We start from the raw sequence: 23671 nt of genomic DNA on the forward strand, positions 1-23671 counted from the left end.
TTTCTGAAGCCTGAATGTGTGCTCTCCAGTAGTTGGTGGAGCTCGAGGTGGCTTGTGAGTTGTTTATTGATGGCGTTTTCAATCACTTTTGCTGGGTACGAAAGCAGGGAGATAGTACAGTAGTTTGCCAGCTGGCTGGAGTCGGCTGATTGTTTCTTGAGTGTGCTTTCATGCTTCTGGAAAGATGGCTGTGGTGATGTAGGTGTTTAGGATATGGGTGAGTGTTCTTCTGACTAGTCATGCCTCATGGTTATATATGTGGTGGGGGCAGCGGTCAGCTGGGGCCTCATAGTGAATGGTTTTCATGATGGTAACTATTTCTTCACTGGTGAGGGTTTTCCATACAGCCAGGTGGTTGGTTTGATGGGCAGGTCGGCATGAATTTGTTGGAGTCTGGTTTGGTGCGAAGTTGCTGTAGATGTTCACGCTTTTGGAGTTGAAGAAGCTGGATAGTTTGTTGCACAGTTCTTGAGAAGGGGTGATGCTATTGATTGAGGCCATAGGTTTAGTGAAATCCTTGTTCATAAAGAAGATTTTTTGCTGCTTCCTTCGATGCATTAAGCTAATGCTGTTTTCTTGGTGTTTCTTAGTTGCTGGTGGTATCGTCTGAAGCCTACATTGAAAGTGTTCTGTTTGTAGCTTTGCGACTGGCTCTCCACTTTCTCTCTAGCTGTCTACAGTGTCTCCTGGTGTCACAAAGGGCCTCTCTGTACCAGCTGAGTTTCCTGTTGGCTTGTCTCTGTTTCTTGAGTTTGATGAGTAACAGGGGGTATGCACAGTTCTTGATCCAGTTATTGAACTTGTCAATGTCCTTGTTGATGTTGCTTTTAGGTTTGGGTTTCCCCAAGCAGAGGGTGTTAAGCTAGTCTGATTCCGAGATTTTGTTAAAGCTGAGGTTATGGAGTGGTCTGTCCAAGTGAGGTGAGAAGAACTTGGTAACGTCTACGTTTTCTAGGACTGCTGTAGAGCTGGGTCAGGTTCGGTCTTCCAGGTGGAAGACGGTCTCTGAGGAGTATGAAGGTATTTGAAAACAATGGTGACAGGGGGTGACGTCCATAGTGAGGTTGGTGAAGCTGATTAATGAGCCCAATGGATGGTAGGCGAGGGTTCCTCTTACGATTACGTTTTTGGGGATTTGCAATTTGAAGTGTAGATGCTCCATGAAAGGAGTTGCGTTCTTTGTGGTCATGGTGAATGTGATGGGGTCTGTGTAGGTGATTGTGAGTCCCCCTCTTCACTTCTGAAGGTGGTCCTGTCTTACTATCCTGTAGCCTGCTGTGGGGATGTTGAGTGCTGATGTTGAGTTTAACAAGATTCCCGATGAAGAAGATGTCTGGTGAGTTGTTGTTCAGCAGGGCCCAGATTTCAGTTGCATGTTTGCTTAGTGAGGGGGTGGTAAGTAGCATGCATGTTAATGAGTATTGGGGTGCTGGTTTGTTGTTGGGTGTGGTGTGACATGGTTGTGTTGTTGGCTTAGCTGGTGCTTGCATGATGAGGTGTGAGGTGGGTGCTGCATATGAAATATCAGTGGGTGCAGGTGAAGACTCTCACTGTGTGGTGTGTTGCCGCCTGGCAGCAGCTGAGGGAGAGGTGTCTCGGATTCAGTGAACAACCAGCTGTGCAGGTTATCACTGGGATGCGGTTGCACCTGGATTTGTGGAACTGAGCCCCGTCCAGGCTTGGACAATCGCAGGCGGGATAGCATTTCATACTCAGAACAGTCTCCATTAGAGACTGTTCTGAGTATGAATTGAAATTAGCTATCTTTTCCCTTCCCTCCGGGAAAGCCGCTGGGGATGATACACTTCCGATAGAAATATACAAAAGCTGTAGTGAGGAGCTTCTTCCTTTTCTTTGCTCTATTATAAATCAAATAGGGATAACTAGTAAGGCTCCGAGTTCTTGGAATACCGCTAAAATCATTTTCTTTCTAAAAAAGAATAAAACACCTTCAGAGTGTGGGTCCTACAGGCCCATTTCCCTGATTAATTCAGATGCCAAAGCATATGCTAAATTAATTGCTACAAGATTATCTCCTCTTATGCCCAAATTAGTTAGCCAACATCAACACGGTTTTGTGGTAGGGAGAGACACAACATTGCATGTTAACATGGCAATCACTGCGTTTGATGTTGCTACAACAAATTCCTCCCCACTCGGCATGGTATTACTCAATGCTGAAAAAGCATTTGACCGAGTGGGGTGGGGATATCTTTGGGCTACTCTTAAAGAAATTGGATTTAAAAAACACTTCCTAATGCAAATACAAGCACTTTATGATTGTCCAAATGCTATAATAGGGTACGATAATCTGCTGTCCTCTAGATTTCCAATTTTAGGAGGGGCACGTCAGGGGTGCCCGTTATTACCTCTTTTATTTGCTCTTGCTATGGAGCCCTTTATTAATGCTATACAATCTCAGGAACGCATAAAATCATTTAACTTTGGCATTAATTCACTTAAAATTACAGCATACGCTGACGACTTAGCGATCTATACAACAGATGTCGCAGAAGCCATGGACGGAATTATTAAAGACACGGACACCTTTGGTGCAGTATCGGGCTACAAATTAAATCTAAATAAAACACAAATCATAGTTAATTATAAACCACGGATCCCAGTCGCTGGCATATGCCACACAGCTACCTACTTAGGCATTAAAATTACATCCAACCTCAAGTGTATTATTGCACTGAATTATGATGTTTTATTAAAAGACACTAGCATTCTTCTTTAAAAATGGCATAAGGTTCCTCTAAACCTTATTGGTCGAATAAATCTCATTAAAATGAACATTCTGCCAAAGTTTCTGTATTTATTTAGGTGCATTCCTTTAAAAATTACCAAATTATTCTTTAGAAAACTTGATGGCATTCTAGGCAGCTTTATATGGGGGTTTAAAAAAAAACGCAGATCAATATCTACCTTAAAGCTACCATTCAGTAAGGGCGGCCTTAATTTTCCAGATTTTAGAACTTATTTTTTTGCATCCTTTTTGGGACGTGTACAGAGCCTTTTTAATTCCAATAATCCTTATTACTTTCACCAATTTATGCTTGGTACCGACTCGATTCAATTCCTTGCTAGAACCAATGATCCAAACTACTTTAAAAGAGACAGGTTTAAGACCGCTAAAGACATAATAAATATATGGAATATAATTCTGGTACTTAACAAAACGTCAATCTTTCACCCTGATTTAACTCTCTGGAACAATCCGGGTTTACCAGGTATTTTTAGTGACTTGGGGTGCAGGATCTGGTCCAATTTAGGCATAACCAAACTGGGCGATTTATACGGCTCCTCAGGCTTGTTAGAGTTTGAAACACTTAGGATACTATATAAACTACCAGGGCATGCGTACTTTAAATACATACAAAGCTTAAAAGGATCTTAGATTCAGATTTTTGGATATGTATGTATGGAGAAGGCGGTAAGAACAAAGCTATGATCAGCCTAGGGTATAAATGTTTCAGTCAATATAAGATAGATGACTGCCCTAAATTGGCTCAGAAATGGACATTAAAATTCACGACTGGTATTTTATCAAACATTATTTTCTCATTTTTAAATAATATTGATACTTTAGTTCATTCAACCAGTTTAAAACTCCAAGCTTATAAGACCATCTGCCAGCTTTATTACACCCCGCAATAATTTTGTAAATGGTCTTCTAATAATGTTCATAATGATCGTATGAAATGCCCAAAATGTCAACTACAGGCTGCTGATCTAGAACATATGATTGTTTCATGTCCGGTTTTCTTTTCATTTTGGGATAGTTTAGAAAACATTCTGAAACAGAAATTATTAATTGACACATCATTACGACCTGAAATGATTCTTCTTGGTATTGAACCTACTATTTCCACATTTCGAGATGTTGTCTTTATTTTGTTATCATGCGCAAGATTGGTTATTGCAAGGGCATGGATCTCGGACCAACCACCTCATGTGAACGAATGGTGGTTTTTGGTGAAGGAAATATATGATATGGAATTATCTTTAGCTAGGAAAAGGGGTGATAAAGCACTTAAGAAAATAGACAGAATATGGGGATGTCGTTTTACTTGATCAAATATGAATTGATTTAATTAAGGGTTTTGTCTACCTTGATATTTTATTATTTGTCTTTTAGTTGTTATCTGATTACTTGATGTCTTTTTTTCTCTTTTCTTTTCATGTATTACTCTCTGTATTACGAAGAAGTTCAAGACACAATATGTACTGATCAAATGCATTTTTGTTTATACTTTTCCTTTTTTTTTATTAAATATTGGCTGCTTGTGTTATCAATAAAAAAAGGTTTAAAAAAAAAAAAAAAAAAGAACAGTCTCCATTAAGTAGGTCCTGGGAGGAGGGCAGAGCATGGAGGCAGTGGGTAGGGCTGAGTGGAAGAGAAGACGATGCTTGATAAGAAGTAGGTGAGTAGTGGGGAGTGGGGAGGCAGGAGTTAACAAAAATGGTGTGGAAGGGCATGGGGCACAAGGGCAACAAAGAATGCACGAGGTACAGCTGCTGAAAAAGAAAAAGAGCTAAAGGACTGAAAAACAAAAAAGCCCTAAAACCAGGTGAAAAAACACAAAAGAGCTTAAACTGCAGAAGAGGCCAAGAGAGCTTAAACAGCTATAAAGAGCAAACGAGCAAAAAGAGGAAAAAGGCTAATCAAAGAAAGAAGAGGAAATTAAGAGGGAGGAAATGGGGTAATGGAACAAAAGCAACAAGACTGCGTAGCAGAGCGTGCTGCAGCAGGTGGAGCAAAAAGTGGGGTCAGAGGAGCCTGAGATTGAGAGAGTGCGAGGTGCAGTCAGAAACCCTGAGGACAGAGGTAAGTGTCTCCAGGCAATACGCCAGGTCTGAAAGGACCTTGGGCTGGTTGAAGGACTGGCAACAGGTAATTGTAGGGGGCTGGGCCTAAGCACCTGCTCCTGCATGTACCTGCTCCAGCATGCAGTTGCATCTGCATGAAAGGGGACATACAAATAGGATTAGTCATGTTTGTGGAACTTTATGAAGGACATGCTATAAATGCCTTGTATGCGCAGCAGAATATGATTTTATAGGCTAGTACCACCTGAGAAAAATACCCACAACCTGAACAAGTATTTCCTAAATTAAGAATGTTGCGGAGCCCACGTCCACAGAATACAAATACTAAAGGTGATCTAGTTGAAACCTCGGAATCATAAACAGTGACCAATTACACTGACAGACTGATGGGATTACACAATGATGCATATATTATATCCCGGCAACAACTCATAGACTGGACATGCAGGACTGATGAGTATTTGGTATGGCAAGTGCAACAAAAGTTTACCAACTGCACGCCACAGACATTGGATCCTTTTTATACAGACAAATGTCAAATTCATAAGCTAGATGGTAACCTATCTTAAAAACATTAAACCTGGTGAATGTAGCTGATGTATAGGTTTGCGCAGTGGTCGGGGGGGGGGGTAGGAGATTCAGTGGCCACTTCCATGCTGAAGTGTTTGATTCTCTTAAATACACCTTGGATAGATTTGTGAATATTGACAAGTAAATATATGTTTTATTTATAAGTGGCTGTGTTGCCATAAACCTTGAGCTTGTATAATGACAGCTCAAGTGAGGTTGACAGTAGGTGAGGATCCTACAAACTCCAGGCTGTGATAGAGTTTTTGGTGTGTTAAACTTATTTTAGTTTGGAACAGGGGTGGGTGGAAGTTGCGGAGTTTCACTCAGTGGCATTCTGGACATTTAAATAAAAACTCAGCAAGATTCCACAGAGTTCCGCCAACATGTAGCAAATATACATGTTGCACTGCTCACGCTGCAATTTAGCACTGGTAGCTCGAGCAGTGCTCAAATATCAACACAAACAGCACCATGTGGTGTGCAGGAGCGCAATGCCATTCGACTTGATTTTGCTGCTGCTAGGGTAGAAAATCTCCTCGAGCAGCAGCAAATCTACTCGAGAAGCAGCACGCAAGCCACAACCACCTGTGTTAAACAATTGGGTTAGGTGACACCAAATGTCGCTCACTAGCTCCCACTTCTGGAGCCATGCAGGAAACAAAATTCTGCCACACGGTGATTGGTGGAATTCTGTGTTACAAGAGTACTGTGGAGTCACCAAATTCTGTCACTTCTGACGGGCGGAATATGAAATATGCTCTATGCCTGATCAGGTCAGCTGGCAAAGTATAATGAATTGGCAGATGCTAGGCAAACCTGGATGCCAATATAATATAGGGACATAAAGATACACAGCTTGTTTTTATTTCACCATTACATAAAAGATACTACGCTGCAGGCAGTCGTATGACTTTGTTCAACCCCTGCATATTAGAGCTATGCATGCACTGTGACAATGTCAGATGTTTTGGTCTCTATAAGTATTTACACAGATAATTTAATTACCATCAGCTAATACATTTTTGTATTTATTATTTAGTGTTATTCAACCTGATGAAGAGTGTCTGATTGCTTTACATCATGCACCCACATTCTACATTGACAATAAATCATACAAGTGTGTAACACTATGTACATCATATATTTCTTAAGACAATAAGTGTTAGATGATGTAGGAGCCACATACCGCCTATACTGGAAGGCATTATATGTTAAGAGTTCATGGCAGGAAGAAAGACAATGACGGGATTTAATACGTAATGCAATTCTTGGGATTGTTTCTACTAACAAGACTTTATTACTACCCAAAGGAACCTTTCCAGCAGCCTCATTTCAACAACAGATTGAGAAAAGAAACAATGAAGTTCTAAACCCATGTCTTGCAGTTTTTATGCAGATACTTGGGGTGGTTTCATGGCACGCCATGATACTTTAATGGATTTTCAATTTATGAACTACAATTAACAAAAGGATCTTTCTGTCAAAAGCAGTAACTCACTTACCGACCTACACCTGTGATCTGCATGTTAAACCATGCGCTGTGCAGGCAACATATTAACACTTTATGATGTGAGTCAGTGACTAGACAAGACACGGATATCGCCAGCAAGTGCATTAATCACCACAGTTATCTTGCCATTATTATTATCCCCTGAGATTTGCTGGACACTCAAAGATCTCTGTCGCAGGTGCCTTAACCCTATAAGATATTTTAAGATGTAGCCTTTGTGACCAATTAAGTCTGAACTGATTTACGGTCGCGTTAGTCCCTACTGCAATTTCTTTGCCGTAGAACTTTGAAAAAATAAGTGTATACATTGACTTTCAAACTCTGCTCATCATGACTCTGCCCCTCACGACTCCGCCCCTTTATATTGCCACACATTGAGCCACAGTTTAAGGTTAAAAGAATACATTTGTTTTCAGTCCCAGCACTTACCAGGAGGGTAGTTTTTAAGTTAGCCCCGAGAATTGAGGAGTAAACTCCAACATGGATCAACTTTGAGATCAAATCTGCCCATCAGATGAGGGAACTCCTTCCGGGGTATATGCAGATGAGTCTCAAGCACGAGGCACCTTCTTTAGGTGCTGTGAAGCTATGCACCCGTAGCCTAAGTTTGGCTTCTATCCCTATAAACACTGTGGTAAAAGCAATATACAAATCTATCCAAGGATGATGTCCTCCTGAGAATTTACTGAGGCAATGGTTTAAACAGAACAATGAGATTGCTAAATGCAAACAACAGCGAAACTGCACCAAACACCTTTGCTCGGAAAGTGTGGAAATAATGCTTTAATTGTTCTCGTAAATCAATGCTTCAAGTTCACGCTAACCGTGCTTGGATTGCACACATGACTAATGAAGGCGTCGATTTTTGACAATGATTCCCGAGTCGCGGGCCTTTTCACTTAGTGCTCGCTAGTTCGCCAACTGAATCTATTTTACTGACTAAGGCAAACGTGGGGAAAGGTGTATTCTGCATCCAACGTGTTTCAAAATCGACAACTTCGCAGTGGGGTTGCTGTGAAGGCGAATGTTTATTTCATGCGAACATAAAGTCCCAGTGCTAACCCACGGCAAGGAAATGACGTGCTGATGCATGTCCGTGATAAACAAACAATCAAGCATTTTAAACGATAAAATGCCAGAACGGGCACTGCGTTGTCACCTGATCGCGAGTGGAGCTGTAAAGAAGTCAGCCTTTCAGACATGGGAATGAATTCCCACCCCGGGCTCTCAGTGGGGTGATAACTAGCTGTGAAAGTTCGTCGGGCCATGACGCAATGAAACTGCTACCAAGATGGATTTACACTAGGGGGGTCATTACGCTGCTGCTGACCTCAAAGGGTGATCATTTACCAGTGATAACAATGACAATGAATGGCGTATGTGCCGACTACTTTGTCCGGTGTTTCTCAACCCTGAGGTTTCAGCGTGACAAATTATTAACTCCGTCATGGCCACTGTCAAAGACTAAATTGCCCCCATCCTTCACGTAGTGATGACGCTACGTAGATTGCGTTCGTAGACTCGTTGCCTCCCGTAACATTTGTCATCGTCGCATTCATCACACTAACGTAATACGTGTGGTTTTGCCGCGTGACATAAACGCACCTCTCATTCATACTGTGCGTGTGCTCAGGGGGGGCGACCTTGACGTTGGTGGTACCCGGTGCAACGATCTTTGGTGGCGCCCCCTCAACTACTTCCTTCTCCGTGGATTACCTTACCTTCGTCCTCTAACAGTACCCCTCTTCTTTCCAGCCCCCTATCTAATTTTGTTTTCCTTTGTAACTCTGCACATCCAACTGTAGGGTGTTGGAACACTTTCCATCACACACACCTACAAAGACGATGATGACTCATACACCTGTGTACATAAATATATAGGAAATACCACACAAGTCAACGAGGACTACGAGCTGTTGAAGTAATCTGTACCAAAACTGGTAGACATTTCAAGTGGTAGAGTTCTCGGACTGGTGAAACACAAACTCAAGAAACAAGAACACAGTGTTTTTTAGTTGTACATATAATACGATTTTACCACTATTCAAAGGACTCCTAGCCAGCTACCTTTGAATAACAAAAGACTGAGAAATAAACAATAACGTTCTAAACTTATGCCTGACAGTTTGCATGGCCCTCTTTGATGCCAGTTCATAGCTGAATGCACTATATTAGAAGAAATATGGTAATTTATGGTCTACAAGTAACCAAGAGATGTCTGTGACGAAAGCCAATAAGCCACTGAGCTGTATATAAAATACAAGCATGTGAGCTGTATGTTAAATGTTGTACTTTGCATCAGGTACGTTAATCCTCTGTGCTACTTTCTGATGAGACAAAACTGTGACTAAACAAAACACAGATGTCTCCACTAATTACATTAACCACCAAAGTTATCTTGTCATTAATATTATTCCCTGAAAATTGCTGAGCACACAAAGATCTCTGCAAGAGGTGCCCTTAATCCCATAAAATATTTACAGCTAAATCTAAAATACAGTCGTTGGAAGCACACACATTTCTGGGTGCAGTGCAGTTTTTGCATTGACCTGCTTTCATCCTCTCCCTTTGCTACAGGAGGGATGCTCATAGCTGTAGCACATCAAAGGGCATTTTTCGCAAATAGATAAAAACTGGACCACCTCACATACACTTTTATTTATCTATTTAGAAAGTTTTGTATAGTGTGAATATGACCCTAGAAGGTATCAGTACAAAAGGGGGTGGTAATGGACGGAGAATCTGAACCAATCAAACACTCACACCCAGTCAAAAGATCTGGGTTTAATCCATCACCGTTCTTTAGCCCACTCTGCCACCCCAGTTCATAAATGGCTATATGCAAATCAGTCTGTCCCTGTGCCTCATAGGAACAGTCCAGCCCGAACTGCCAAGCCATGCCTTCCCTGGACCGGAAACCAGCTTCCGAGGACCGGTTTCTAGCATTCCAGCCGTTTTCAGCCCGACTTGCTTGAATCCAGTGGCAAAGTGAGCAAGGAACTCACGTCTGAGCATACCCTGCCACACTTATGGAGGCCAAAAGCGGTACAAAAGGGGGTGGTAATGGACGGAGCATATGAACCAATTAAATACTCACACCCAGTAAAAAGATCTGGGTTTAATCCATCACCGTTCTTTAGCTCACTCTGCCACCACAGTTCAGACATGGCTATATGCAAATCAGTCTGACCCTGTGCCCCCCTTTTGTGCCATAAGTGTGGCAGGATATGCTCAGACGTGAGTCCGGTGCTCACTTTGCCACTGGATTCAAGCAAGCCGGGCTGAAGACGGCTGGAATGCCAGAAACCGGTCCTCGGAAGCTTGTTTCCGGTCCAGGGAAGACATGGCTTGGCAGTTCGGGCTGGACTGTTCCCATGAGGCACAGGGTCAGACTGATTTCAATATAGCCATGTCTGGACTGGGGTGGCAGAGTGGGCTAAAGAACGGTGATGGATTAAACCCAGATCTTTGGACTGGGTGTGAGTGTTTGATTGATTCAGATGCTCCGTCCATCACCACCCCCTTTTGTACCGCTTTTGGCCGCCATAAGTGTGGCAGGGTATGCTCAGACGTGAGTCCCTTGCTCACTTTGCCACTGGATTCAAGCAAGCCGGGCGAAGACGGTTGAATGCCAGAAACCGGTCCTCAGAAGCTTGTTTCTGGTCCAGGGAAGACATGGCTTGGCAGTTCCGGCTGGACTGTACCCATGAGGCACAGGGTCAGACTGATTTGCATATAGCCATGTCTGAACTGGGGTGGCAGAGTGGGCTAAAGAACGATGATGGATTAAACCCAGATCTTTTGACTGGGTGTGAGTGTTTGATTGATTCAGATGCTCTGTCCATCACCACCACCTTTTGTACCGCTTTTGGCCGCCATAAGTGTGGCAGGGTATGCTCAGACGTTACTCCCTTGTTCACTTTGCCACTGGATTCAAGCAAGCCGGGCAGAAGATGGATGGAATGCCAGAAACCGGTCCTTGGAAGCTTGTTTCCGGTCCAGGGAAGACATGGCTTGGCAGTTCGGGCTGGACTGGTCCCATGAGGCACAGGGTCAGACTGATTTGCATATAGCCATGTCTGAACTGGGGTGGCAGAGTGGGCTAAAGAACGGTGATGGATTAAACCCAGATCTTTTGACTGGGTGTGAGTGTTTGATTGATTCAGATGCTCCGTCCATCACCACCCCCTTTTGTACCACTAGAGGGTATCAGAGCTCTTTCCAGAGGGATGGAACACATATGTGAGAGGCCAATCGGGGCAGAATCATAGCAATAGACAAAAATAACAATAGTTACGTGATGACATGATAGACAAAAATAGCAATAGTTATGTGACGACATGATAGGGAAAAATAGCAATATTTACATGACGACGTAATAGTGGGCAAAATAATTAGTCCGTAGGATAAGGCGAGAACGTCATGAACGTGATACTATATGAGGTGACTCAGGACCCCTACTGGACTTTAGGACAGGTAGGTATTGACCAGTAGTGCTTTCAATTCCTTTTTGAAGGTCACTGTTGATGGAATCAGTTTCATTTCCTTTGGAAGGGCGTTCCCGATTCTTGGGGCGATTCCTGAGAAGGAACGGTTATAGGTTTTTGTTTTTTTGAATTTCTTTGGTTTAAGTAGGAGGGTGCTAGAGCTCCTGGAGGTACGAGCACCACCTGATATCTCAAGTTTGTTTGCAAGGTGAGGGTGTGTTGAAGTGAAGGGTTTTGTGGGTCATGCTGCAAGTTTAAGATGTATCCTTGCTCGAAAGGTAGCCTGTTGAGTGTTTTCAGGTTCGGGGAGATGTGATTGTACTTCTTGGAGCCTGTGACGAGCCTGGCGGCAGCATTCATTGATGCTCTGAGGGGAGCTGATCTATACTTAGGCAGACCGCAGTGTGTTGCACTGCAATATTCCAATCGTGAGATGACTAATGCTTGTACTGCGTACTTGAAGTAATCGAGGGAAGGAATGGTTTTAGTTTCCTTTGGATGCTCAGTTTGAGGTTCGATCCTTTGGTAGAAGCACTAATGTGGTCCTGCATGCTCAAGTTCCTATCCAATACTATACCCAAGGTTTTCGTAGAGTCTATGATATGTGGTGTGCAGTTGAGAGCAGACAGATTGTTCATGTATTCCTCAATGTTGGGTGATTGCTTGGGTGGGGAAAAAAGGAGAAATTCTGTTTTGAGGGCGTTTAGTTTGACATTGTTGAAGGTAAGCCAGTTGAGGGTTTTGTTTAAGGTTCCGTTGAGTGACTTGATGACGTCAGGCGAGGAGATTTTCATGTACAGCTGGGTGTATTCTGTGTACATGTGGTATTGGCTGTTGGATGCTTTTAGGATTTCGGTGAGGGGTTCAATGTGAAGGTTAAAAAGAGTGGGTGATAGCGAGGAGCCTTGGGGCACCCCCAGGGTGCAGGTACTGGGATGGGAAAGGGATTGGTTGGATTTAATTCTCTGTGTTCTATTGTGGAGAAAGGAGGCACACCATTTTAGCATTGTGCCTGACAGCCCCGTCATATATTCCAGCAGGCTCAGGAGGTTGTTATGTTTGACCATATCAAAGGCTGATGAGAGGTCGAGTAGTATTAATAGGCAGGATTTGTTACGGTCAAGTAGGGTAAGCGCGTCATCAACTATGTGAGTGATGGCTGTTTCGTTGCTGTGGCCTTGACGGAAGCCCGATTGAAATTGATCTAGTAGCTGGAATTCCTCAATGTGGTTACATAGTTGTACCTGTGCACATTTTTCAATGAGCTTTGCCAGAGTAGGGGTGTTAGTAATTGGTCGGAAGTTGTTTAGATCCTCAGGGTCTGCCGTAGGTTTCTTGAGGAAGGGGAGAACTAGTCCGGACTTTAGGCAGTCAAGGACCTCACCTTGTTGTAGGGAAGCATTAACGATCTTGAGGCCTTATCCAGAGCGGAACTAGAGGCCTTATCATTTCTTGAAAGAAATATGAGGGAAGGGGATTGTTGAAGTGATTCAAGGGCTTCAGGGTAGAGTAAATGTTGAGAATGGAAGTGTCATTGAAGGTTGAGAATTGATTCCAATGCACATTGTTTTTAAGGGAATGGTAGGTAGAAAGAGGGGACTGGGGAGTTTGGTGGGAGTCTGGTAAGGATGATAATTCAAGCAAGGCAGACCTTAGATCAGATTCAATTTTGTTGGATTTTTTTCGATGAAGAAGGCAGCAAAGTCCTCACAAATATGTTGGGGACTGGCGGTGGTTGTCTATTGAATGGGTGTGTTGTTGGATTGCCGTTTGATCAGCTCAAACAGCATTTTGGGGCGATTTCTAGCTTTGTCTAGTTGGCTTCTTAAGAAGGTCGCTTTTGCAGTTCTGATGTGTTTGTTGTACAGGCTCCTTCTTGCTCTCAAAAGTTTGAGGAGTTCAGCAGATGGAGAGGATCTCCAAGCTCGTTCCACTGGTCTTAAGTGGCACCTTTCTGAGTTTAGACAGTCATTGAACCAAGGATTGGAGTCTTTGTTGGATTTTCTTTTTAGTTGAAGGGGGGTGATTGCATCCAAAACATTTAGCATGGAGCTGTTGAAGTGATCAGTGAGTTCATGGACATTTGCCATGAGTATGGGTGGAGACAGTAACAGATTGCTGTGTGAAATGAGGTCGTCCATGTTAGCGTTTTGCATCGATCTTTTCCAGTGTTTCAGTTTCTTGGGTTGAATTCTTTGAGTGTTCCATCATTCAAGTATGAGGAAGGTGATTAAGTGGTGATCTGACCAGTCACAGTGGTCTATTGATTCAATCCGAATGGTGTCGGGGTTGGAGATGATTAGATCGAGGGTCGCGCCTAAGTTGTGTGTGGGCTGTCGCAGAATTGAGTTAAGTTTAGGTCAAGTAGGAATTTTTTAAGACTGTTCACAGCTAGGTCATTCGGGTCATTCCAATGTAGATTGAAGTCTCCCAGGAAGATCTGGGGGCAATACAGACCTAGATTGGATGAGATGGTTTCCTTGGTTTGTTCAATCAGCAGGAGGTTATCTCCTGGTGGATGGTAGAATATGTGTAGGTTACAGAGGAGTCTTTGTTTGCTGAGGATGGTAATGCTGAGGTAGTCACAAGACGAGAGAGGAGCGGACAGAGATTGTTTCGCTGAGAGACTGTTATGGTAAATACAGGTGATGCCTCCCCCTTACTCTTAGTTCTGTCAAGTCTGATAATGTTGTGAGTAGGAGGAAATAGGATGTCAAGGACAGGACCCGAAGATACATTGAGCCAGGTTTCAATGAGAATCAGGAGGTCAAGTTCTTGATCAAGGATTCAAGTGAGTTTTGGAGTCAGTGGGAGTAGACTGTGCAATGTGAGCTTGTATGAGGTTCACGGAATTTAGTGGATTGGAGTGAAATGTGGGGGTTCTATGCAGGTTTAGTGTAATGGTTTGAATGGTCTCCGGAGTGCCAGTCAGATTACTAGGATCTTTAGAAGGGGCTAGCGGCATAGCTTGGATAGGTCTGGATGTGACTGAGATATCAGGTTGAGTAGTGTTGTAAGTTAGAAGAAGGGAATGGATGCCCTGGCTCTAGAGGTGGTTATTAAATCTAGGCTCTGGTAGTGTTCCAGGACCGGAGGAGGGATGTATGCTTAGGGTCACTCCTCGTTTCAGCAGGAGATGTGGGTGTCTTAGGGTAGTGGTTGGGCATTTGCAGGTACAAATGTGGGACCTTGTTGGTCGATAAGTTTGAGGCCAGCTCTGAGGTGATGGTTATGAGCTTTGTATGTCATTTTTGAGTTTTTGTAACTCCCAGTTGAATTCCTTTAGTCTGGAGGCCGCATAAGGCTGAGGGTCAGTGAGCCTGGGGGAGGGGGCGGGAGAGGGGTCAGTTCGAATGAAGTAGTAGTAAAGGAAAAAATGTGAGGATGATAAGGAGAGGAGTTGATCCCGGAAGGGGAGGTGGGAGAGTAGGGTGGTAGAGGTTTTTGGAGTGGTTATGAGGCTTGGGCGGCAGAGGTGTTCTGTTAGGGGGGTGAGAGCTGCACAAGGTAGCATGTGGGAGAGGAGGCAGGTAAATCTTTTGGAGTGGTTAGGAGGCTTGGGAGGCAGAGGGGTTTGGTTCGGGGGGTGAGCTGTTCAAGGTAGCAGGAGAAGTCATTAGGTGCAGTAGTAGGATTCCTTGAGGGGCTGGAGGTGTGTGCGAAGGGCTAGAGTCCGAAGGTGGTATGGGAGGGACATTGTTAGCGGGAGAAATGTTTATGTCATCATTGGGCAAGAGAGTGTTGTTCAGGGTCTCAGGTGGAGTATTATGGTGCTTGGGATTGAGAATGCAGGCTTCATGGTGGTCCTGCAAAATGGGTGAGGGATTCGATTTTTCTGGAGTTTTGAGAGGGGCACTGTTGTTAAGGGAATTCTTAATGACGGCGAAACAATCATTAAAGATTTCTATGTTATGATTAACGGCTTGTAGAAGGATAATCCCATCATTATAAATGGATATGGTAGCCGTCGCTTTGAATGTGGATGAGGTGACTACATCGAGTCTTAAGCCATGAGGAATTTTCTTACAGGAGGAGATACTGAGTAGTGAGTATTTCTCCATTGTGCCTTTCTTTTAGAGTAAAAGATCAGATCATTTGTGACAGTTCCGTTTTTACGGCAGTAGCAAGGGTCAGAGATTAGGGTTTCTGGGTTTGATTTAAGAAGTCTGTCTTCAAGGGATTTGGCTGCATTTTTAGAAAGGTTTGGTGGGTAGTTGATTGTGGAGCTACATTGACCTAGCCTCATAAGACCGGAGTCTGGACTGCACGGTGCATAGGAGGCCATGGTTCAATAAGATGTCGAAGGTCCTGCGTTATTAATGAGGCAAGAATCGGATAGTGATGCTTTCAGAAAAATCCCAAATGCTGGGATGGAGGTCTGTACTGTCAACAAACTTCAACCCAGGGGCGGCTCCTTCATTGGAGCGGAGGAGCAATGCCCCAATGAAAATCCCTGTAACCGCTGAAAAAAAAATGGTAAGTTATTACCATTTTATTTTTCTTCCCCATCCCGAACAGAGCATCAGGACAGGGGCGGGGCTGCTGCAGAGTGACTGCAGCATGCCGCTCAGCAGGGAGGAGGGTGGGCTTGTATGGCACTGTTTAAAGTACGCATGCCTTTTTTGGACGGTCTTCTTGAGACGGCCAGCACACATTCGTAGTTTAAAGAGCTCTGTGCTGGGTGAGCCAACTCCCACCAGTCCTGGAGGTGCTTACACAGCATAAGAGCAGCTCAGGGATTGATTGGGGTAGCGTTTCATGATCAGGATGGAAGTCCTACCTTTTCCTGCTCTTAGACAGCAAACAGAAGTGCTGCACTAGGCGTACTCCAGAATTTATGCTGAGTCATTTGCCTTCGCACCTCCCAGCTGCCAGTGCTCTTGTGCCACCCAATGGCCCAATCTATTTGTCGTCCTTCACCTGTAAAGTGCAACAGTATCCCAACTCTCTTACAGTGGACTACTTCTCACAGTCAACGTAGTTTCCAAATGCCTCGGATATGGGTCATAATTATGCAACCATCTGTGTTGCTGTTGTTCCACCATGTTCAGAGTTATGTAACCGACGATGAACGCTTGCTATTTACAGACTTCCCTACTTATGATGATAATGGGAGAACTGGAACCTTCTTCAGGCAAAATCAAGCACAGCGGCAGGATCTCATTTTCCCCTCAAGTCTCCTGGATTATGCCTGGAACTATCAAGGAGAACGTCATCTTTGGTGTTTCCTACGATGAATACCGATACAAGAGTGTCATCAAAGCCTGCCAACTGGAAGAGGTGAGTCTTGCACTGAACATGCACCACAGTTCTCGGTTCCCAAATGTCTCTTTCACATAAATGTCTGATTTGCAAGTAAATGCAGTATGTTAAACAATCTCATAGTGCATACTAGAAGCAACTTCGGTGGGTTTGTTTTCTCTGTTACACTTAAATATGTGTAAAGTAGACTACCAGTGGTGCTAACTATGTTAAACCTGACATACACGAATTGTTATATATTTTTTTGTTTTGGGCTACAAACTAGAAAACACATTTCATAACATAAAGTAGGTCACACCTATCTCGAACAAACTGAGCTAGAGTCGAACTTTGGTGTCTTTCAAAGAAGGTATTATGTGCAAACAGCAAGGCATGACATTAAGACAGCAGCCCTCCCACCCCCAAGAAAAAGAAATAAAGTATGAAGGACTCTTGAAGTGAGTAAACCCTGGGAGCAATTGTGAAGGTGAAATTAATGTATTTATATCAACCTCTATATATTAATTACACACTTAAAATGGTTGACACTGTACATTTTGTTGTGCGTTTAAAAGTACTGCAATCGTACTACTCACACAATATGAACTGAGTTTCACTAACCTGCGTGTGGAGGCCTATGCCTCTGCCTCAACTGCCTTTTCTAAACAGAGACCTTTGCCCCAACTGCGGAGATCTCTGCAGATGTAAGCCTATGCTTTTGTAGTAAATGTGGGAGGGACAGGGGAGTGTGGCTGGAAAATGGGGAATGCTTATTACTAGATGTTAGGGGATATGAGGGGAGGAAGAAGGGGCAAACTAATGGATTTGGTGAGAGACATGCACCCACGCACAATATAGTAAGCACATTCCTATTCACAAACTACACAGCTAAAAAGGACCCAAAACATTAGAAAATGTACACCCGCTCAACAATAGAGTAAGTCTGGCACCACACATGGCCAACAACTGGTACTGAAACACCGCCCATACAATATATTTAAAGCTCCCTGTTTTCCGTTTTTACTTATTTTTACAGATAAATACAGACAGTAAACCATTTATTTTCCTGTCTGTATTTATTTTTAAATGTAAATAAAAACTGAAATTCTATCATTTTTTGAGTGATTCTAAATAATGTCAGCCATGACTGCTTGGCCAATAGCTTTGTGTATTAGCAGGTAAGAGTTAAAAAAAAAGAAAGGAATTTTAGTAAAGAGGATTAAACAGCAGTAGATATGCACAACCTTGATACTAAAATGTTCTTGTTTTCATAGATGGGCATTGATTTATCATCTGTATGTAGTCATATCAGTGAAACCTATCAAGTGTTCAAGCATCAAAGCACATTTATTGGGTACATAAATGTGGAAATATACTAGTTTCAACTTCATTTATTCACAAAACTCAAAATAAATTTGGATAAATACAGATAACAATAGTAACAAATAAATATGGATAAATACAGACATGAATGTCAAACAAATAAATACCATAAAACCAGGACCCCTAGTTGTAATGGAGGCAGGGACTTAAACTAACACGCAATTGGAAAAAAATGTTTAAATCATAGTTTCAACTTTTTAACAATTTATATAAATGTACTTAAATGGTCACAACTTATAATAATTATTATTTTATTTTTAATTATTCTAATTTCTTTTTACAATGTAAAAATAAATACAGTTGTACTTCTTTAGAAAAATAATTAAATTAATTGAAGTTAATTCCATACATAACGTTTTTACTACATATTAAATAAATGTAAGCATTTTACTTAAGGTTTTTATAAATAAATCACAAAAACAATATTGTTTATTTAACTTATTAACTTAATATTTAATCATTTAAAGATAGTAAGGAGATGTTGATGGTGGCAGAACAAAGATTTCAGTACACGCAAAAACAAACCTGTAGAGTTGGTGCACAATGTTAAGTCAGATTACAATGAGATGAGCACAGCTGGGAGCACACAACAAGACCACATGATGCACAAAATGGAATGATTGCAAGAATGGTAGCACATGCATCTTCCTTGGTACTACATTTAATAGTTATATTGTTACATTCAATCGTCTTGTTTTATTAGTATATCAGTGATATAATCATAACTATGTATAACAATATGAAAAAAAATGTTTTTTGAACAGTTGTTAACCCATGTAATACCTCACATTTACAATTGCCCCATCATAGTTGACCAAGAACCAACAACAGGCAGTCATGCCCTGTTCTAATGTAGTATGACAATGGACTACTCGCAAGTGTACTGATAGCTTATTCAATATGAAATATAATTATAAATAATATGGATAGAGTTATCATGTCAAAACGTTTAAGGCATACACTACATACTACCAGACACATCAACGTGAAAATACCTTCAGTTAACTTTTGCTATGATCAACTACTGTGGCATCTCGTTGTTTTTGCTTTTTAGTGCTAGCAACATTACATCCCACACATTCCCATCAAGCTGCTCGCTCAGCACTTTTTGCATGGTGATCAAAGTTTCACTTTTGGCGTTTGCCAATTTTAGCATTTCAGGAAGTCAATCTCTTAACTGTGATGGGTATTAGGATTTCCAAGCGATTGCAATTTGGCACAAAGCCAGTAGCAATGCCAGCTCTGTAAATGTGGCACCATATTTACTAAGGGCTTGTGCTGCCATTGCATTCATGCAACATGACACAAGGCAACGCAAGCCCTTAACTCGGATTTACTAAGCCATGCAAAGCCACCTTGCAGGGCTATGCATGGTTAAGAATCCCAAGATAACACAAGGCAGCGCATTTTGATGCCTTGTGTTACCTCGCGGCAGGGAGGCATTCCATGGGTGGAGGCGGGCATTCCCATGCATCCATTCATAAACTTTTTGGTGCATTCCAAGAGTTACAAAGATTTTTATAAATGGGAATGCATCAAAATGGTATGCCTCGCAGATCCAGGAATGATGAGGAGAAATATCTTTATTTCTCCTTGTTATTTCCTCACTCTATTTGTGATTTATTCCACATCACGTAAAGAGAAAGGAAAACGCCTATAATGATTGTTTTTGTCGAGGAAGGTGTCTCTTCCGGCACAAAAACTATCCCACTCGTAACACACGCACCCTTACACCATGGTGCAAGGGTGCCTGCCTTGAGGCTAGGCAGCACACAGTTCCCCATTCAAGGAAACTCCCCTATCCCACTGTATATATTCCTTTGGGGAATACCCTTGTTTGTGACACCTTGTATATAGTTTTTTAACAATATTCACTCAGTCACTATAAGCACCTTGTCACATGTGTGAGCACCTGAAAACCATAATTGTAAAAACATAAATAAAGTTTTCTATGTGTATGCTACCTTACAAAACTGTCTCCCAGGATTAATTCAAATACTAGAGTTATACTCCACTTCACTAGGACCTGTTGAGGCCACCCAAAACCATTATTTTTCTTTATCAGCACACAGTTCCCCAGCGCAAGGAGGCAACAGAAATGTGCCATATCTTTGTTAATATAGCGCATTTCTGATCTGACTTTCATGCAACACAGCGCAGCAAGTTGTCTTGCTGCCCTAAGTTGTGTGAGGAATTAGTAAATCTGCCCCCTAGTCTCCACCCTAAATTTTAAGTTAAGTGGATGATGCTACAAATGCAGCTCAGGATTCCAACTAGTTCTAGCCTTGATCTCAGCAAACAGCACTAAAGTTCTCAACGCCACCAAACAGGACATGGCTCTCAGTGATTCTCCACTCTTTAAAATGTATTTCTCTGTATGCCACTCTCTAACTAAGTGGTAACTATGAAGCAAGGTAATAGAAATTAGATGAGCTCGGATCCCTAAGGTGAATTCTGCAGAGAAGGATTGGCTTCCATGAGATTTCACAAGCAGGTTATGGAAGGTAGACTTGCAATGGGTCTCTCCATCAGTTTGAAGTAGACCCTCCAGTCAGGCCAAGAGTTTCATGAACAGGTTATGGGAGCTGGGCTTGAAAAGGGTCTCACCACCAGTTCAAAGTAGACCCCCCCCAGGCAGGCATTGAGTTACTTCCTTACTGCAAAACCAAAAGCTTCTGGCATCTTTCTCGCACCTCTTCAAAGCGCAAGATGACATTGATAGCTTAGGATGGAGACAGGAAGATGATGTGGCCTAACGGCTAGATCCGTCGAGCTTGAAGCTGGGGAACTTGGTTCAAATCTCGGTATCAGCTCACCATTCGGTGACTCTGGGCAAATCACTTAATATCCCTGTGCCTAACCAAAAATGAATGTTTCCGCCTGTAACGCAACTGGTGCTCATGTAAAGTGCTCTGATACCTTCGGGTCGAGTTCGCCCTATATAAAACTCCCCCCCCAAAAAAGATGGTACAGTGCTGAAGTCTGTTTTACTAAGTCCATTCTCTATCCTAACATGAAACATATGTGTGATGTTAAGTATCTCAAGAACACTCTGATAAATTTGCTTAGTCCCATACTATAAAGACGTATTGTTCATGTTCATTTATGTTAACTTATTAACCTATCTGTTATCAGAGAGCTTTTCTAATTATATTAAGAAGCCATTTGTAAAATGCCACTTAGTTTTAAAACGTAATCATTAACAAACAGTTTAGTGCTCAGTATTGATTCTAAATTGTTCACCTCTATAACTCAGATAACTTTTGAATTGTTATTAAACTATTTTCTCATTAGCGGAAGTGATCAAGACAACTTTATCAAAAATGTAGTGAGCCGCAGATCTAAACCGAAAGATACACTGTGGTTCATTTTCCAGACAAGTGCTATTACCTTGTAGCACATTCGATGTGAGTTAGATGTTTTTGTGATTTTAGGGTTGGGCGGGCTCGTTGATAGATAAACACTGATATTACATTGCACAAGTAAGCTGTTTCTGGTAGTGTCTGCTGACAACAGTATTTCTCTAAACAGTAATCTGTTTAAATAATTGGTGCAAGGTTTAACACATGACTATTGAGGCCTATCATTTTTTAAGCTAATGACTTGTATTTTATTAGAACCAAATCTACTTTTCTTCTGCTTTCCAATACAAATATATAAACGCTAATAAGACACGCAAAAAGGGTGGCGTCGTTGGGGGATAATGAATCGCCTTTCTTCAATGATGCTGCTTTCCTCCATGTAGTGTTGTCTCACAGAAAACCGCATAATTGAGTTCGATTGACTGCTAATGGCTCTTAGGTGCTGTTTTAGTTAAGGTAACAAATAACATGAACTATTCTGTGAGGTGTAAAACATCAAAGCAATTGTATGTGTCCCCTTGCTGCCTAAGTGCTCGGTATAGCACCAGCCAATGAGAGGAGAAACAAAAAATTCAACAGAAATGAAACACACGCACTGGCGAACCCTCAGATTGCAGAATATGTAGAAAGGCACTGTCAAAAACGTGGTTATTAATTTGAACATAGTACCCCTACCAACTTAAGAAAGCCACTCTGGTTAGGTCAAAACACATTGCTGAGACATTCTCTGCTTAATCCCTGGTAGCTAGGGCGGACGCAGCAAGGAATCCATAGAACAGTATATGTTAAGTTCAAGCAGTGCCAACTATTTTAAAGCTAATAACATAACACAATAAAATGACTAAACAAAGAAAGCAATTGGAGGTAGCTGTCCATGCACCAAGGTGACTGTGTTACCCCCAGGCCTTTGCCTATCAATGATGCCCACTGCCCCCACCATCCTGAGCATGAAATCCCTGTTCCCCTTGTGAAACTTCACCTCATATATTTTGAGGCCACCTCCTAAGCACACTTAGTCCTGGGGTGGATGAGTGCTGTAGCCAAAAGGTATGGTGGAATGATGCACCAAGATTTCATAAGTTATTGGGGAATTAAATCATCTCTATAGCTGCCTCTGGGTGCTGGGCTCTGAAATAAGATAAAGCGTCAGCCACTTTATTAGACACCCTGGGGGCATGCTTAGCTGTAAAGTGAACATTGGTCCTGGCAAGTCATGAACTTTAACAAGCACAATACAAAGGGACATTGGGCAATCTGGGTAATAATGATGGTAAAGCTGACATGCTATCCAACTAGACAGTGGTTCACCTGTCACCTGAGAACCGCAAATGTGTGCACAAAGACTGTAGGGAAAAGCTTAATGAATGTGATATTTTAAACTTCTAATCATCCATTCCTCTGGCCAGTGCTGCATACAGTGTCACCCAAGAATGGATGGCACCAAAACTCACACTCAGTGCCCTGCCAGTAAAAAGGTACAACTCAAACTGAACAAAGTGTTATTGCCAAATGATGATGCAGTTTAACCTCATCCGTGCGGTGCCGATTTACCCCCGGTGCTGGGCCCTAATGTAAATGGGTGGGGTCATGACGGAACGGTTTCGTCATGAGCACAGCGCGACTGATGCTCATGATGGAAACGTTCCGTCATGAGCATCGAAAGGGTTAATTCTTTGCAAAACTGAGCCTAACTACGTCGGTCCTCTTTTGTATATGATAATGCTTTGCCTTAAGGCCAGATGTAGACCTAGAAATGTTCTTAGAGAATACCCTACTCATTTAAGCGAAGGTGAGGGTACATTTGAGTTGTCCTCTCAGTACTTCCAGCCGGTGGAGCATACCTTTAGGGAAAGTCAGACAGGCTGACAAGGATGCATTGAACTTGTTGACTTTGTCTTGTGCAGGCTGTTGGCTCCATCCACTGAATCAATCTAAATCCCAAAGAAGGACAACATAGAAGTGGGTCCCTCCAGTTTGTGTATATCAAGGGGAACTACAAGACCTTCAAGGAAATCATCATGGACAGTATTCTCAGTCACTACCAGATCTGTGTTTGCCCACTCCAGGAAGTGAATGAAAGTTTTGAAACTGGCGCATGCAAGTGGAGCCAAATATATATTTAACACGTTTAGGGGCCCATAAACTCCTTAGAGGCTAGAGAAGTCCTCTACAGAGAGGATGGAGGGATACGTCCTCCCTTTAGTATACTCACAAATAAACAACTAACCCGTCCAGAGTCAAACTGGCTCCTTAGAAAAAACAGAGGAGAGGTACCACTGGTACGC

General features: G+C 42.4%; 1 protein-coding gene across 2 annotated transcripts in view; it reads left to right on the forward strand.

The window, feature by feature from the left end:
* Window positions 1–23671, forward strand: part of CFTR (CF transmembrane conductance regulator) — a 1194762-nt gene that overhangs the window by 775834 nt on the left and 395257 nt on the right. For both annotated transcript variants that reach the window (XM_086919414.1, XM_086919415.1), the window contains one exon: window positions 16489–16680. In XM_086919414.1, coding sequence (XP_086775540.1) covers window positions 16489–16680 — 192 coding nt within the window. The remainder of the gene's footprint in view (window positions 1–16488; window positions 16681–23671) is intronic.

The sequence above is a fragment of the Lissotriton vulgaris genome, chromosome 1_1 (assembly GCF_964263255.1).
Source record: "Lissotriton vulgaris chromosome 1_1, aLisVul1.2, whole genome shotgun sequence".
In the NCBI taxonomy this organism is placed as follows: Eukaryota; Metazoa; Chordata; class Amphibia; order Caudata; family Salamandridae; genus Lissotriton; species Lissotriton vulgaris.